The 15,522-nt window shown below is 35.5% G+C and overlaps 3 protein-coding genes across 3 annotated transcripts; 2 read left to right on the plus strand and 1 right to left on the minus strand.

The window, feature by feature from the left end:
* Positions 1-555: 555 nt before the first annotated feature.
* On the plus strand, positions 556-3,489 carry TGAM01_v210342 (hypothetical protein; the record flags this gene model as incomplete). The annotated part of the gene is made up of 2 exons (XM_018810755.1): positions 556-2,018; positions 2,079-3,489. The coding sequence occupies 2 exons, from the start codon at positions 556-558 to the stop codon at positions 3,487-3,489; spliced, it is 2,874 nt and encodes a 957-aa protein (XP_018656038.1).
* Positions 3,490-3,810: 321 nt separating this feature from the next.
* TGAM01_v210341 (hypothetical protein) lies at positions 3,811-4,679 on the minus strand (the record flags this gene model as incomplete). Its single annotated transcript, XM_018810756.1, has 3 exons — positions 3,811-3,905; positions 3,970-4,515; positions 4,571-4,679. 3 exons carry the CDS (start codon positions 4,677-4,679, stop codon positions 3,811-3,813), a joined length of 750 nt encoding a protein of 249 aa, XP_018656039.1.
* Positions 4,680-7,456: 2,777 nt separating this feature from the next.
* TGAM01_v210343 (hypothetical protein) lies at positions 7,457-9,218 on the plus strand (the record flags this gene model as incomplete). The annotated part of the gene is made up of 2 exons (XM_018810757.2): positions 7,457-7,558; positions 7,620-9,218. The coding sequence occupies 2 exons, from the start codon at positions 7,457-7,459 to the stop codon at positions 9,216-9,218; spliced, it is 1,701 nt and encodes a 566-aa protein (XP_018656040.2).
* Positions 9,219-15,522: the final 6,304 nt, after the last annotated feature.

The raw sequence follows: 15,522 nt of genomic DNA on the forward strand, positions 1-15,522 counted from the left end.
ATCACTTGACCTTTCTTTTCTTTTTGATCCGCCCTCACATCGAATGCTATCAGGTACATGCGTGTATACCAACCCGAAGCTTACAACGGTTTATCGTATCCTCATGTACATATGTATACACGTGATTTTTCGGTAATCAAGCATTCGCTTATCTACAACCTCACAAAAGTGCTGCAAGGCGCGTTGCTGATAAGAGAGCAATGAAGGAGTGAATAAAGTGCCTTGATTCTAACAAAAGAAATTATGTATCTGTAGTCTTTTTATGCCTCGAGCTTTGCTCCCTTTAGTAACAGGGAGCTCTCTCTATTCCCCGAACTCGAGTATTGCATTCATGTTCCTGATACGCCCCACTTCCTATTTCAGTTCTAGCTCAGATTCCTTTCAACAAAAAGCCATGTATATCTCGCCTTGTACGGCAATCAAAAACGGGCTTTAAGAGGCCCACTGGATCATTTACACGGCCTCAGCCACCTAAAACAACCAGATTATGATATGATTATGATATGCCAATAGGATCTAGCAGCAAAATCACAGCTGAACAAGCGCTGCTTCACAATGGCATCCGTCGTGCCTCGAAACACGTACCATACCTACAAACGGGATACGCAGCGGCTCCTGTACTGGATAATCCATGCTTCCAATACAATCCTGCAGTCATCGGATGCCGCTGGACCAGGCAGTGAGGAGCATCAGAGCAGCCAAAATGTGACGGGTCAAGTGACTGTCAAGGAGCTTGTAGCAATGGCCAAGACGATTTCCAAGCATGCTACTCGCGTCCCAGGTGCCATCTACCGCAAGCTGCAGTCGGCTATACGCGCCAGAACGACTGTATACGAGGCCTTTCAACAGCTCGCAGGCTTGAATTCGAAGCCTGACCCTGAGATGGAGGAGAGCAATGTGGGTCACAAGTACTTCATTGATGCTCTGCATGAGGTTTTTGAAGTTCTCGGCGGCCCTGCTTGGGCGCGGGATCAGCAGAATGAGACTCGGAGCCAGGCTTCCCGTACCAATGCTGGAAAAGAAGCTGAACTCGACGCCGAACTCGACGCCGAGGTCGAGAAGGCCAACTTTTCCAACAAGTTCGCAGCACTTGGCCTTGGAAACTCTGCGCAAGACGGGCCTGACACAGCTGCCGCAGACTCTAGCGACGGTGAGGAGTCTGATGAGCCAAAGTCAACTGCCGCCGGGCACCAGCGCCGCCAAGCTCGGCCAGGAAGAGGCAAGAAGAAGAAGGGTGGCAAGCGAGCCAAGAAGAGCAAACAGGCAGCCAAGCCTGAGCCCCCAACGTTGGATCAGGTTCCGCTCGAAAGCTACCGCATCATTGAGGACGCGGACGGCATCGTCACCGACTATCTCCTGGCTGTTTATGCTCTCTTCGAGGAGAGTATCGACCTGCGGCTGTACATGAGCGGCGTGTGGCATGACGTTGCGTACAAAGGCCTCAATGGCGCCGTAGCGGCTACTCTAGCAGATCTGTCCACGGCCATGGTCAAGCGGGCCGAGGCGGCAATCATGATCGAATTTCCTGGCCACGAGTCATATGAGATAGTTATGCGAACTATCACACGTGGCAATATAGAAAAGGCAATGAGCAACTTCTCAATGTCGATTCATAGGGTCTCGAATGCGGATGGGCGGACAGAGAAGATGGAAGAGGCCAATCTGGACGTCAAGGAACAATTCCTCATTTACGCATATCAAGATCTCATAGACTTCGTGATCGATTTTCAGGCCACTCGCAGCGGTAAGCCGACCAAGCGCATGCTTCAGCAGATAGACAAGTGGAATCCAACCCTGGACCTTCGGCGCGCCACCAAGGAGCAGAGACTGCGCTGGCGTCGATCCTATACCATCAACTGGCTTTACGATCTTGTCAACGTATACTCCAGCATTGTGGTCCAGCGCAACACGATGAAAGGGGAACACCATGTGTACGAAAAGGTCGACTGGGCCGCCGACGGTCAGTGGCGCGAGCACGTGCGACTCTTTGGCATCAACGAGTTTGCCGGCATTGTGACGTGAGCCATTTCTACTCTTTTTCCCTGTCAATACGATGATTTCTAACTCATAGAGAACAGCTCTCTTGCCATGCAAAAGCCCGGAACCGATGTCAAAAAGTGCATCAGCCCAAGCTTGGTGTTCCAACTGCAGTGTATAGTCGACTCACTGATGATCTCGCGGGGTTGGTCCATCAACAGCTTCAGGGGGCATGTGTTGGAGCCACCAAAGAGTGGGTTTCGGCCGAGGCGAGACGTCGACCTGTTTCTGGATCGTGAAAGCCAGAGAACTGGCAAGGGCTATTTACAGGGCAGCGACGTGCTGAAGCAGCTGCTGGAGCGAGATAGCATGCTGCACGGCGACCCCAGCCGACACCAGGGACAAATCGCTGTACTTGAAGGTCTGTTGTGGGACTTCCGAGATTGGCTAGGCGAGTCCAAGTACATGTCTGGGCTGCAAACGCTGCCACCCTCTCGCTTTTCCAGCAGCAACGCTAATGGCCTCTGGGAATACTCGCCCTTCCTCTGCGGCGTCGGATTGGCTGAAGGTTTGGAGCTTGCCTACCGTTTCGGCCAGCTGCTCTGGGATCAGATACCCGAGCCAATGCTTATAATCCACCTACACAACATGCTCGTACAGAAGAAGTATCTCGACCGGCCTATTGGGCTGTTTGCTTCTCTGGGGGAGACGTTCCGAGCAGCCTTCTACGCCGACGGCCAGCCCCCTACGTCAAACTTCCCCCAAGCACTCAGCAGCCGAGTTGACAAGACGGGTACTCATATGGCACAGCGCCAACGAGCCAAGCGCAGAGGGCAAGCCAACTCCATACATGCTATGCTGGATGTGGCCGCGAACCGTTTCTTCAGTACAAAGTCCAATCTTCTATTGTACCGCGAATCTGGATGGAACATCGACCGTATCCCCAATGAGGATCTTGGCAGGCAAACCTTGTTGCTCAATTTGCGCTCAGATGCCGAATCCTTCAGACAACGCTCCGCTGACACCGGTGGACCCCATCCGCTCCGCTTAGAGTCCGACAACGACCCCATGCCTGCGCTACCCCAGCTTCCAAAGCCCAAAGACCTGTCACGGCGAGAGTTGCTCGAGGCCATCCGGTTAGACATTAGCTCAGATGTCAGCGGTCCTTTTCCATACTCGAGTCTCAACTTTCCTTGGGTAACGGCGCGCATGATGACGATATTCATGATGTTTGAAGACGAGCTAAAGAAACTTAACAACCCCACGTATAACCAGATCTACCTTGCGAATAGTGGGCGCAATCCTGAGAAGCGAGTCTTCCTGGTGATGGCAGCGTTGTCTGAAACCGATGAAGAGTGTGTGCGGACCATGGCTAGAGTTATGGAAGAGCAGAGAGGAGGCTGGATGAACCACATTTACTGGGAGGACCTTGACGACTCCTTGGACCCACTTCGCGACCGTATAATGAATAGAGCTGATGTAATGGCGGTAGATGCATGTAGCATTATGTAAACAGTCATGAATGGGCTATATCTAGTCTGTATATGACGGATCTAGTGCACTGGAAACAGACTGAGCTAAGCGTGGCTTGTATATATATATATAAACAATCTAAAAGCCCTGTAGGTGTAATTGTTATCTAATCTAATCTAGTAAATTGGTATGTAGTAGAAAGCAGATTCTTGCTTTCTCAATACCAACATCTATTGACGCTCAAGTAGACACGCTTACAAACAAATAAAAGAAACAACAACGCAAGCTTCTCTCTAACCCCCAACTCCGGCTTTCAAGAATGCCATTATGAGCAATCCAATGCGTACTGATTGTTTAAACTTAGACTTGCACGGCCGAGACCTTTGCAAACATGTTTCCGATATCCATATTAGTCTTCTGGGTCTTTGGCTTAGTAAAAGGGAGACGTTCCAACTCTATTCAAGTATCAGCGCAGTCCTAACAGACAGTATATAGCAATTAGCCAGCAGGTCGACTTACCAAAGAACATCTTGATCCATTCCTTAGGAGCAGCTCCAACAGAATCATCCCACAGCGTGGTCAAATACAGAGCCGTCGTGCCGGGGCTGCCCTGCATCTCAAGAGCCGAAGCATTGAAGGTCGGGTTGGCCTTCATCGCGTCTGCAACGCGCGCAGCCCTCGCCTTGGCCGCCGTTTCCACAGTCACATACTTGGACATGGGATCCCTCGTGACCTTATTCAAAGCCATTCTGTCAGACATGGTCTTCCAAATCTTGGGATCAAAGCGCTCGGCATTTCCGAAGTAAACGTCATTGCGCGACAACGATCCGTCAAACTCCATGTAACCATGCTTGGTCACGTCATGGAGATTGAAGGTGGAAATGTTTCCCGTGGTTGAGAGCTGCATGCTTTGAACCTGCGCAAAGACATCGTCAAAAGTGTTGGGAGCATAGTTGTATGCAGCTGCGACGGCGTTTTGAAGAGTTGGCAGATCGATGTTCCTGCCATTGCGTGGAAGGTAGCCGTGGTTGGCAAGGACGTTGATGCCAGGGCAAGGAGATCGACCTGAAAATGTACTGTCAGTTTCCTGTGTATGGAAGAGTCGTTTCTGTAATCTCACTATCTTCTGGTCCTCCTGGAATCCATTCATGGCCCTTTACAGGAAAGTTGGGCAGAGCAAAGCCGGCGGCCAAGCTCCCCAGAGTCGAGATGAAAAACAAGCCACGCATGTTGGTTGATTGAAGTATTACGCTAGTTTCTCAGTGTAGTTGAGACTAATGGTAGAGCTACTCTGTCTTATTCTTTCCTTTCCAACCGTAACTCGTGGCGTACTTATACATCATCTCGAAGCCGATATCAAATACTTTGCTTCTTCAAATGTTCCATATTGGGTTAGCTCAACAAGGCGTATTTGGGGCGCGGGTCAGATGGAAGTTCTGAAAGTCTGGAGTAGCCAAAGCTCTATTCAGGGGCAGCCAATAGGGGTCTATCCTTTGGAAATCAGCAGGAGCGTATCCCATAGGTGCGGCAGAGCTGTGCCAATTAAGTGGCTCTCTTCAGACTAAACGCTTTGGCTAAACCGGTTACAGTCAAGCTGGGCTACAAAATCGTCTGGTGTGTATTTGAGTTTGGTTTTGGCACAAGCGCACTATGCCTGTTGTAATAAGCGAATACGCTGTGGGGCATACGCCTGAAGGAATACGCTCGAATCGCGGCTCGATGGACCTAGTCAGGCAGACCACTTGCTCGGTATCGTTTATGCACCTGATGACTAGACTTCGTAGGCATCATGATGCTATAAGACAATTAAAAATGTTATAATACGATCCTACAACGACGAGGATACGGGTATTTGGAATTGGAAGATGGCAATATTTGGAATTCATGATCCTCTGCTATTAAATGACATGTCGACATTTACTTGCCTGCTCTAGGCTCAAGCTCAGGGCAAAAATTGCAAATACACTAGATGGACATGAAATACGCTAGATGGAAGTGAAATACACTAGAAGGATGTAAAGTACACTAGATATAAGTGTAAGCCCTGTAAGAGTTTCCCTAAGAATCATGCAGCGAAATCTGCTCGAACAAGTTGCTCAAGCGGTGGAAGTTCTCGCAGCCTGTGAACCAGACACTCCTGCGTCCAACAATGGAATATACATATACACATATATACTGTGGCATATAACCATGGCATTGCACTACAATGAAGAGCCATTTTGTGTCAAACTTCCCAAGACTGCATGCAAATACGCTGTGGATGAAGACGGCGAGCGTATTTGAAGAGGCGGCTTCGGCCCTAATCTGGCAATCCACAGCTTTTACAGAGTTAGCGAGAAACTTTCGATAGAAACTTGAACATCTATCCATGTTGATCATAGATAATTAAACACGTAGTGTCTGGAGTTCTGAAATACTTAAAGTGAGCGGTGCCACTGAAACCTCAGTCTTGATGATGTGGTGGGAGAAACTCCAAGGAACGCGTACCCGAGTGAACTGCTCAGTGCTGATCTTGGAATTGAGGAGATAGTCGCCAAAGCCCTCATAAAATCGACCGTCTTGTCATTGGCGATGGCAAATGTTCACCCGGACGACTAAGCGGCCTATATTCTTGCCAGACTTTAACAACTCAACTACACGGACAAATATCTCTTCCAACTAGACAATCGACAAATACAGCCATCATCTTCTTCGGACAACATACTATGGTCTGCTCAGTGCTACCTGTAGTCACCTTGTTTGCCGACAGTCACTCGGTATACAGATAGGCACTTGGTATATCGATAGGCATATAGCCGGCAGACACTTGATTTGCCGACAGGTACTTGATCTACTGATGCGTCTTGATGATAATTACTAATTCAGGGAAATGAGGAAAAGGATAGTCGGTTATGCCGCACGTCCTACGCGACTCAAGCCAAGTATCAGCAAATATTACGAAAAAACGCCCGATGCGTACGAATCAACCGTATTTCTTGACTTATAGCAGGCCTTTGCAACATCACACGACTTGTATATCCTCACACCGCTCGATTTCCTTGGCGACTATGCCTGGCTGAGTCGTTAACGCCACAGACTTTCCAGAAGCAGACGCAGCTTATGCTGACGACGATGCAAATATGATGTGCATCAAGCTCAATCTCAGCAAAACGTCAACCTGGTCTAGGCTACGGCTAATGTTCCCGAGGACGTCTGACCCCTTGGCAAGTCATTGCGCGGTGAGTTACATTCGAAGTGGCGCCCTAAATAAGAGCAGCTCCCAAGAGTGCTAATGGCTACCTACACAATATAGTACCTAGGTAGTGGTTGCTATTGATGTGCCGCAGGACTTAAGCGAATAGCGGCCGTATAAGCGATTAGCGCTCGATCCTTTGCCGATATGGAGATAAAGAGATACGTTTCAGGATATTGAATTCGCGAAGTCCTGGCAGAAAGTTTTTATGCCAATGCAAACTTGCGCATCTCTAGCAAAGTCTGTGAACAGTCTTGAACAATTTGCAACTCAAGCAACGATGTCAGTTAACTATAGTTTTAAGCATGCCGAACAAGCATGCGAACAAGCATGCGAAACCGCTGAAGCAGGCAGGTCTCACGACTCTCTTATTCACTTATTCAAGTACTCAATCCATGCCGTTACGCGGCTTTGCTCCGTGCTTGTCCGTGCTGGTCCGCGGGCATTCCGCTCAACGCGTAATGTCGCTTGAAAGTTGATCGATCTATCGGGCTCTCGGGCTCTGCTGTCTGCAGGCCTTCCTTCTAAAGCTCAGCCCCAAAGTCTAAACAGACTAAGCGCATGGTTTGTTTCTCGATGCCTAGGCCCAAACACAGCCAAGCACAGCCGGATTTCAAATTCCAAATAGCCGCCAATTCCAAATTCACTTAGCGGGACTTTAATTGCGGTTTAGCGCATGCCTTTCAAACCCATCTTTAAATATAAAGCATAGTTCTAATGACTCGAGTTACTGTCACCGAGGAGTCAATTCTAAGTTTAGAGATTACCGCGAAAATGCCTACGCTTCTTACAAGTATTTCCAGAGAATACAAACACCGCCGTTCACATGAAAAATCCAGAAAGGGCTGCTTGAGATGCAAGAAACAGAGGAAGAAGGTGAGCTGCGATTATACAAGGTTGAGATGCTGAATTAAATGATCGCTGACCGCCCAAACAGTGCGACGAAGTACTCCCTGTTTGCACACGTTGCAAGAAGCGGAATCACGAGTGTCAATATACCTTCCAGGACGAGCGCTTCAGGCCCAAATCAAAACAAATCAGCCCTGATCCGGACCTGCTTGCACCAGAAATCCCAGGTCTGGGATACTTGAGTCTCATCGAAGCCAGCCCGAAGAGCTTCGAAGCCCGCTCCGACGATGCTTGTTCAAGTGTTTCCGGCTTTACTTCCGCATCGCCATATCTTGCTTCAAGAGTTCCGGAAGGGTCGCGGGCATCTCATGCTCTCAACTCTGAGGAGCTTGAGCTGTTAAGTCATTACATTACACATACTAGCCGCGTCATCCCCTATAATTCAGAAGATCTCTACGCTCTCCATGTGGGCATTCCGAATCTTGCCTTTGGTAGCAGGCCTGTCATGGAGTCTATACTGGCTCTATCGGCTGTGTGTAAGTGCTACGACATTCTAAAGCACTCGCCGGCGCCTCTGGAGAGATTGGACGAGATACAAAGGCTGCTTGCTCTAGCAGATCAGCATCACAGAACATCCCTTCACCAGTTACAGGGCGCTATATATGACGATCTCTGCGATACAGTCTTGGCTAATGCTGCACTGATGGTGCTGTATGCATTGTCCGACCACACTGTACGGGTGTTGCTTGCTAAGAAAGCGAGGCGAACCGGAGAAATATTATCCAACGACTTGTTGCCAATGCAGTCACAGTGGATAACTTCAATACGTGCTGCTTCTGTAGCGTATATTGGCCTACTAAACAGCACATGCGACGATGTTGGAGATGAGTTGCTGAGCCCAACTTTGACTGTGGAACACGATGGCCCCTCATGTTCAAGTAGCTTGCCTGGCGACGATGTTTACTTTCCTGAAGACGGCCCTTCAGAGGAAACGAAGCAATTACTGATGCCAATAGTGTCTGCTACATACAGCACCGCCTTGGAGAAGCTCGACGCACGGGCACAGGCCGTCTGCATGGAAGAAAACAACTTATTCGCTCACGATCCAAATGTTCAGAATTCCGATCTACAAGTCTGCCTTGCGTCTCTCAAGCTTCTGGAGCAACTTTTTGCAAAGGTCTTCTCTACCTGCCAGTCAAGACCAGAACCATCACAAATAATGTATGCTACATCGGGTTTCTTTCAATGTGGCAAATTAGACAAAGCCTCTCCGTGGCTGAGGAACTATATGGCTTCCGCGACATCCGCCAGGCCATCTAATCTACTACGGCGAATCATCATGTCCTTTGTGAACAAGGTACCATTTGAGTTTCTCCAACTTGTTCAATCAGCCTTGGATTATATGCCAGTGGCAGTAAATCAAAGCAACCCCAATTCTCCCGAGCAAGGTGTGCCACTTACTGCGGCGCAACGGCTGGCCATGAATATCTTTGCCCACTGGCTGGTTCTCGTTATGCTTTTGGATGGCGTGTGGTGGATTGGTAGCATTGGGCAGTGGGAATTGGGACGGATACTAGCATTTGCAGAGACCCAAGATTTGAGTCTTGGATCTGCTGAGGCGGATGGGACTTGGTGGCCGGAAAGTATGTACGCGGTTCAGAAAGCAATCGCCGAACGTATAGAGTAATTATAATGAACAGTTCTACGAGGTCTTAGCAGCGTCTAGAAATTAATGAAGAAAAATATGAATAAAGGCTGCCGTGTCATATTGATAGAGGAAGTTATCCAGCACCCCAATTGTAACTCAACAAGTCAGATAGTCCACCATACAACTGCCAGCTACATTTGAATAGTAGCAGTAGTAGGAACAGCAGCAATAGCAATAGCAATAGCCGAGACTTCCTCTGGAGTGCTGGATGACATAATTAAGGTTCTGGATGCATGTAACGTTTCCCTACATCTATTACCCCAGCCACTTTAACATCCACAGTACAAGTTTATAAGCAAGGCCAAGCTACATAGTTTATTCCTATAGTATTACTTTATCTCCTATGTCCGCTATGTGACCTATCGTATCACCTCGAAAATTGCCTAGTGGGGTTTGCCACAGCCTGATCGAGGTTGCCCCATCATTTACTTAGAAGAGGAGCTAGCTTACTTGCAATAATAAGCATATACAGAGGCCTACTGGCTAATTTTTCCCAGCTTATGGTATTTGTGCTGAACTAGGGAGCACCAGTCCCATCTGGCTGCGGAGATCTCTTAGATTAACATATATAAGTGGTCCTGTCTCCCGATATCTAAACTGATATACCAAGATCTTTCTATACAATTTCGCCAGTCTCTTTTAGTTCATTTTCTCCATTGACACTTTAGACACTAAACAGTCATCTCTTTCATTATTGTTCTCTTCTGAATCAGGCCCGACTAGTTGAGGACTCTCATACGCTACTGTTACAAACCAACAACTATAAGATATATACCTACGGAAATACTACAGACTAATAAACCAATTAAGAGAAGATTATGTTTTATATTATAAGCTACCTATAATAGATTATAAACACTAAAGTAAGCTATCCTAGAGGATTATAATTAAGATTATAAGCTACTTAAAATAACTTACTATATAAGATTATTTATTATACTTATTAAATAAAACTTAAATAGTTAATTATTAATATAGTACTTTTAAATAATAATTAAATTAATTATTTATAACTTTATTAGCTATATAATTACTTTATTTATTAAATTCCTTATATCTCTTTATTAATATAAACTAATGCCTTAGTTTATAAATTAAGAACTTACCCTATACTTAAGTATAATAGTATAGGTTAAGATATTATATATTAATAACTCTTATTTAGAAAGATACTTAAGATTTTTTAAGTAACTATAATAAACCATATATTAAATAGTTAGTAATATAAGGGCTTCCTAAGGGATAAACCTAAAGTTTAATTCTAGGTTTATATTAGCAGAGTAATTAAGAGATCTTTAAGTAATATAAATAGTAAGTAATAAAAGTTATTAAAGTGTAAATAGTATAAAGTGTATTATAATTTTAATTTTATATTAATAATTAATTATTTAAGTTATTTAAATAAGTATAGTAAAGTAAACTTATATATTTAATTACCTAAATTAAATTAATAAATAATAAGTTAATTTATAAATAAATTAATATTTATTTTATTAATTTAATAATAAATTAAAAGAAATTTCCTTAATTCTCCTTTAATTAATTAGCTAATCCTAAGTTAATCCAGCCCTATTTACCCTATAGGCCTATTAGTATAACTATAAGAGTTAAGTTATAATATAATACTCCTTTTTTATTAATTTTATCCCTAAGACCTTACTTATTTAAGTATAAATATTTACTTTTTTCCTTATAGGTTCCTTTTTACTCTTTTATTATTCTATTATATCTTATATTAATAATTATAATAAGTATTTATAAAAGTTCTTATTTTAAGATTATATATTATAATATTCTTTTAAAAGTTATTTTATTTTATTTTATTAAAATAAAGAATTATATTTATTATTTAAATAAAAAAAAATATTATTTTTTTAAGTATTAAATATTTAAAAAAAATTCCATTAGGTATATTAAGTATATAAGGGATAATAAATCTTTATATAATACTTATTCTTTTTCCCTTATATAGTTATAAAGGATTACCTCTTTTTATACTTAATTTAAGGATAAGCTAAAGGCAGCGGAGGAATAGTAAAAAGCTATTAATACTAAAATTAAGTATATTTAAAAGAAAAAGTAATTTTAATTAAAGAAAATAATATATATAGTTATATAGGATATTAATAATTTAAAGGAGTTAAAATAAGTTAAGTAAGAGAAGTGTAAGGCGGAGGCTATTTATTAAGCTGCCTTATTAGCGCTTAATTTTACTGCTATTAGCTTATTTTAGTCCATTAATAAAGTTAATTAATTATCCTTTAAGTTAAACTTATTATTATTTTTACTCTTAGAGACTAATAAAATTCCTATAGAATTATTTAAGCGTTCCTTTTAAGTTCTTTTTTTAATACCTAAGAGTTCTTATTATTATTATAACCTTTTTATTTAATAAAATACTCTTTTTCTTTAATTATTTTATTTATTTATATATAAGTTAATTTTTTAATTTTATATTTTTCCTTAATATTTTAAATAATAATTTTATTTATAATTAATTTACTTATTTTTTTATTTATTAATACTTTCTTAAGTAATAATATATAAAAAATAGCTATTTTTAACCTTATATTTTTAAATAAGTTTAATTTATAATTAACTTTATTAATTTTCTTTAAAATTTTAAATAATTTAAGTTTTTTAAAATTTAATTTATTACTTAGCTTATTTATTTTAATATTTAGTAATTTTTTATTATATAAATATTATAGTAAGTAAATTATATCTCCCTTTTAAAGGATTAGTCCCTTAATTCTTATTTAATTAATATATTCCTTTATATATTACTTAAAGAATTTAAGTTAAACTTTAAGTTTTTTTTATAATTAAATTATATTTCTTATAAAAATATATATATTATTTATATTTAAACTATTATAAAGTAGTCTATAAGCTTCTAGTGTAAACCTATAATTAGTATAAAATAGTATAACTCTTATAGTTTCTATTATAAAGCTATTATATTATATTTAAGTAATTAATAATATTTTAACTTAGTTATCTTATTAAAGGTTAATATAATATTATAAGTATATTTTAATAATTTAATTTATTTATTTTATTTATTTATTTATTTATAAATAAAATATAGTACTTAATTTATAATAGGTTTTAAGTTTAACTATTAATTTTTACTAGAATTTAAATATAAAGGTACTTCCTTTATTTAATATAATTTCTTTTAGTATTTTATATTTAATAAATATATATCTTATATAAAAATATACTAAGTTTTTTATTATATATAATTTCTTATATAATAAGAAATATACTTATTTTAAAAGTTTATTTATAATTATAAAAATATTATTAAATTATTTTTTAATTAATAAATCTTTTAACTTAAGTAAATTAGTAATATAATTAAATATAATAATATTTTAATTTCTTTCTAAAATTAAATATAATTATAGTATTTTATATAGTTAATGCCTTTTATTTTTTATTTTCTTATATATATTATATTTTTTAATAACTTTTAAAATTTTATTTTTTATTCTTAGAAATTTATAGTAATAAATAGTATAGTTTTAAGTAATATAAATACTATAGTATATTATTATAATTATACTATAATATAAGTCTTAGATTACTTTTAATTATAACTTTAGTAATATTTAAATTTTTCTTTCTTATTTTAATAAGCCTTCCTTAATAATTACTTTTTTTAAGAGTTTTTTTAATTTTATATTTATTATATATTCCCTTATTTTATTAAAAATAAGGTTATATTCTTTTATAATAAATAAGGTATTAACTTATATTTATTTATAGTTTCTTTAATAGTTCTTTCTTAAAATTTAAGCTTTAAATTTTAGGATTTCTTTAAAGTATTTTTCTTTTTTACTTAAGGTATTTACTTATTTATTAATAGTGCTATTATAATAAATAAGTTTATAATTAAAGTTTAAGAGTATTTTAAAATATTATATTTATTATATAAAAAGTTTTTAAGTTTTAGTAAAGTATATAATATTATAGTAATTAATATAAACCTTAACTTTATACTTATTTCTTAAATAATAATATTTTTATTCCTTAAATACTTTAAAAATTACTATAAATTTTTTATTATATATAAGGTATTTTAGCTTTAATTTATATAGTTTTTATAAAAAAAATATTATTAAATAGTTTTTCTTATTTTTATTTTTTTATATAAGTACTCCCTTAATAGTAAAATTTAATAAATTAATCTTAATTTTTAATAATTTATTAAGATTATATATAATAAATATAAGTTTATTAAAAAATATATTTTTAAGTTATTTAAATATTACTTTTATTTTTAATTTATATATAAGTTTTTTATTTTTTAATTTTTTCTTACCTTTTTTATTTTTTTTAAGTTAAATAATATTAATAAGTAATTTAATAATTTTACTATAGTTTTTAATAAATTTTTAATAATAATTTACTAAGCTTAAGAAGCTTTATATTCCCTTTCTTATCTTTAAAAATTCTTAGTTTTAAATTACTTTAAGCTTATTAAAATTTATTTAAACTTATTTTAATAAAATTAAATATCCTAGGAATTTAATTTTTTAAATATAAAAATAATATTTTTTTAATTTTACTAAGAGATTAATATCTTATAGTATTTATAATACCTTATAAATATATTTTTTATATTCTTTAAGGGTTTTTAAAAAAATAAGAATATTATTTAAGTATATAATTATAAAGTTATTAATATATACTTATAATATATAGTTAATTATTTATTAAAATATTACTAATATATTAATAAATTTAAATAATATTATTAAATATTTAAATAATTTATAATATATTTTAAATATTATTTTTTATTTATCCCCTTTATAAATATAAATTAAGTTATATACTCCCTTAAGGTTTAAAGCAGTAAATTAATTTATATTAATTAAGTAATCTTAAATTTCTATAATAAGTAATAATAGGGTTTAATTTTTAATTATAATTTTATTTAGCTATTTATAGTTAATAATTAATTTAAGTTTTTTATTTTTCTTTAATATAAATATAATAAGGTATTTAATTAGTAATATAAATAATTTAATATACTCTTTTTTTAGCTATTTTTATATTTATTCTTAAAGTATTTTAAGTTTTACTTTATTAAAATTATAAATTAAAAAAAACTTTATTATTTTTTTATTTATAAAATTTATATAATAATTTTATTATAAGTAAAGCAGTTATATTATTTCTAATATTAAATTAAATAATTTTTTATATTTCTTTTTATATTATTAAAGTACTTTTAAAAAAGTTTCTTTTAATTCTTTAAGTTTTTCTTTTTCTTTTACTTTTAATAATATTTTATTTAAAGCTTATAATTTTATTTTTATTTATATAATAATTTAATTAATATATACTTATTTTCCTTTAACTTATTTATATTTATATTAAAATAATATTAATAATTTTTTTATATTAAATTTAACTTTTTTCTTAAGTTTTATTTTTATTTTTTTTATTTTTTCCTTATTTTATTATATATAAGATTTTATTTTTAAATCTATAGGTGTATTTTTGCCTTCCTTACCCTTTTTATAGCTTAGTTATAGCTCCTAGGTAATATTTATATCTTAAAGTATTTATTTAATTTTTTAATTAATTAGTGGGTTATTTTATTTTAATTAAGGATATTTAAGTAAAATATTATAGTTTTTAAAAGGTATAATATTAAACTTAATAATCTTAGTATAATTAATAATTATAATTAAGAGATAATTAGTTTTATAATTAATTATTATCTTAGCATTAAGTATAGTAATATTAAATATATATATAAGTTATTTTTTCTTAGTATATAATAATTTAAGTAAATTTACTATTTAAAAAGTAATAAAGTTATAATTTATATTATTATTTATATATATTATAATTAAAGATTAATTAATATATCCTTTAACTTATAGTTTTTTACTATTACTTTTAATTAAGTTAATTTAAATATTATTTAAATAGGTTTAGTTTTATTTAATACTTTAGTATTTTAATTCTTTATTTTAATCCTTAATTAAATAATAATATCTCTTAATTAAGGCTTTATTTCCTTATTTTTATTTTAAATAGTTTTTAAAATTATAGCTTATTTATATTAGTTTTTAAGTAATTTAATAAAATTAGCTTTTTTCTTTTTTATATATACTATAGTATATAATTATATAATTTAAAAAGTAATTTATTATATATTCCTTATATTTAACTTATTTTAATTAATATTTATATTAATTTTTTAATTTATTAAAAATATATATTTAGCAGTAAATATTATTATATTTTTTTTAATTAT

Source organism: Trichoderma gamsii (genome assembly GCF_001481775.2).
Source record: "Trichoderma gamsii strain T6085 chromosome Unknown Scaffold_60.2, whole genome shotgun sequence".
Lineage (NCBI taxonomy): Eukaryota > Fungi > Ascomycota > Sordariomycetes > Hypocreales > Hypocreaceae > Trichoderma > Trichoderma gamsii.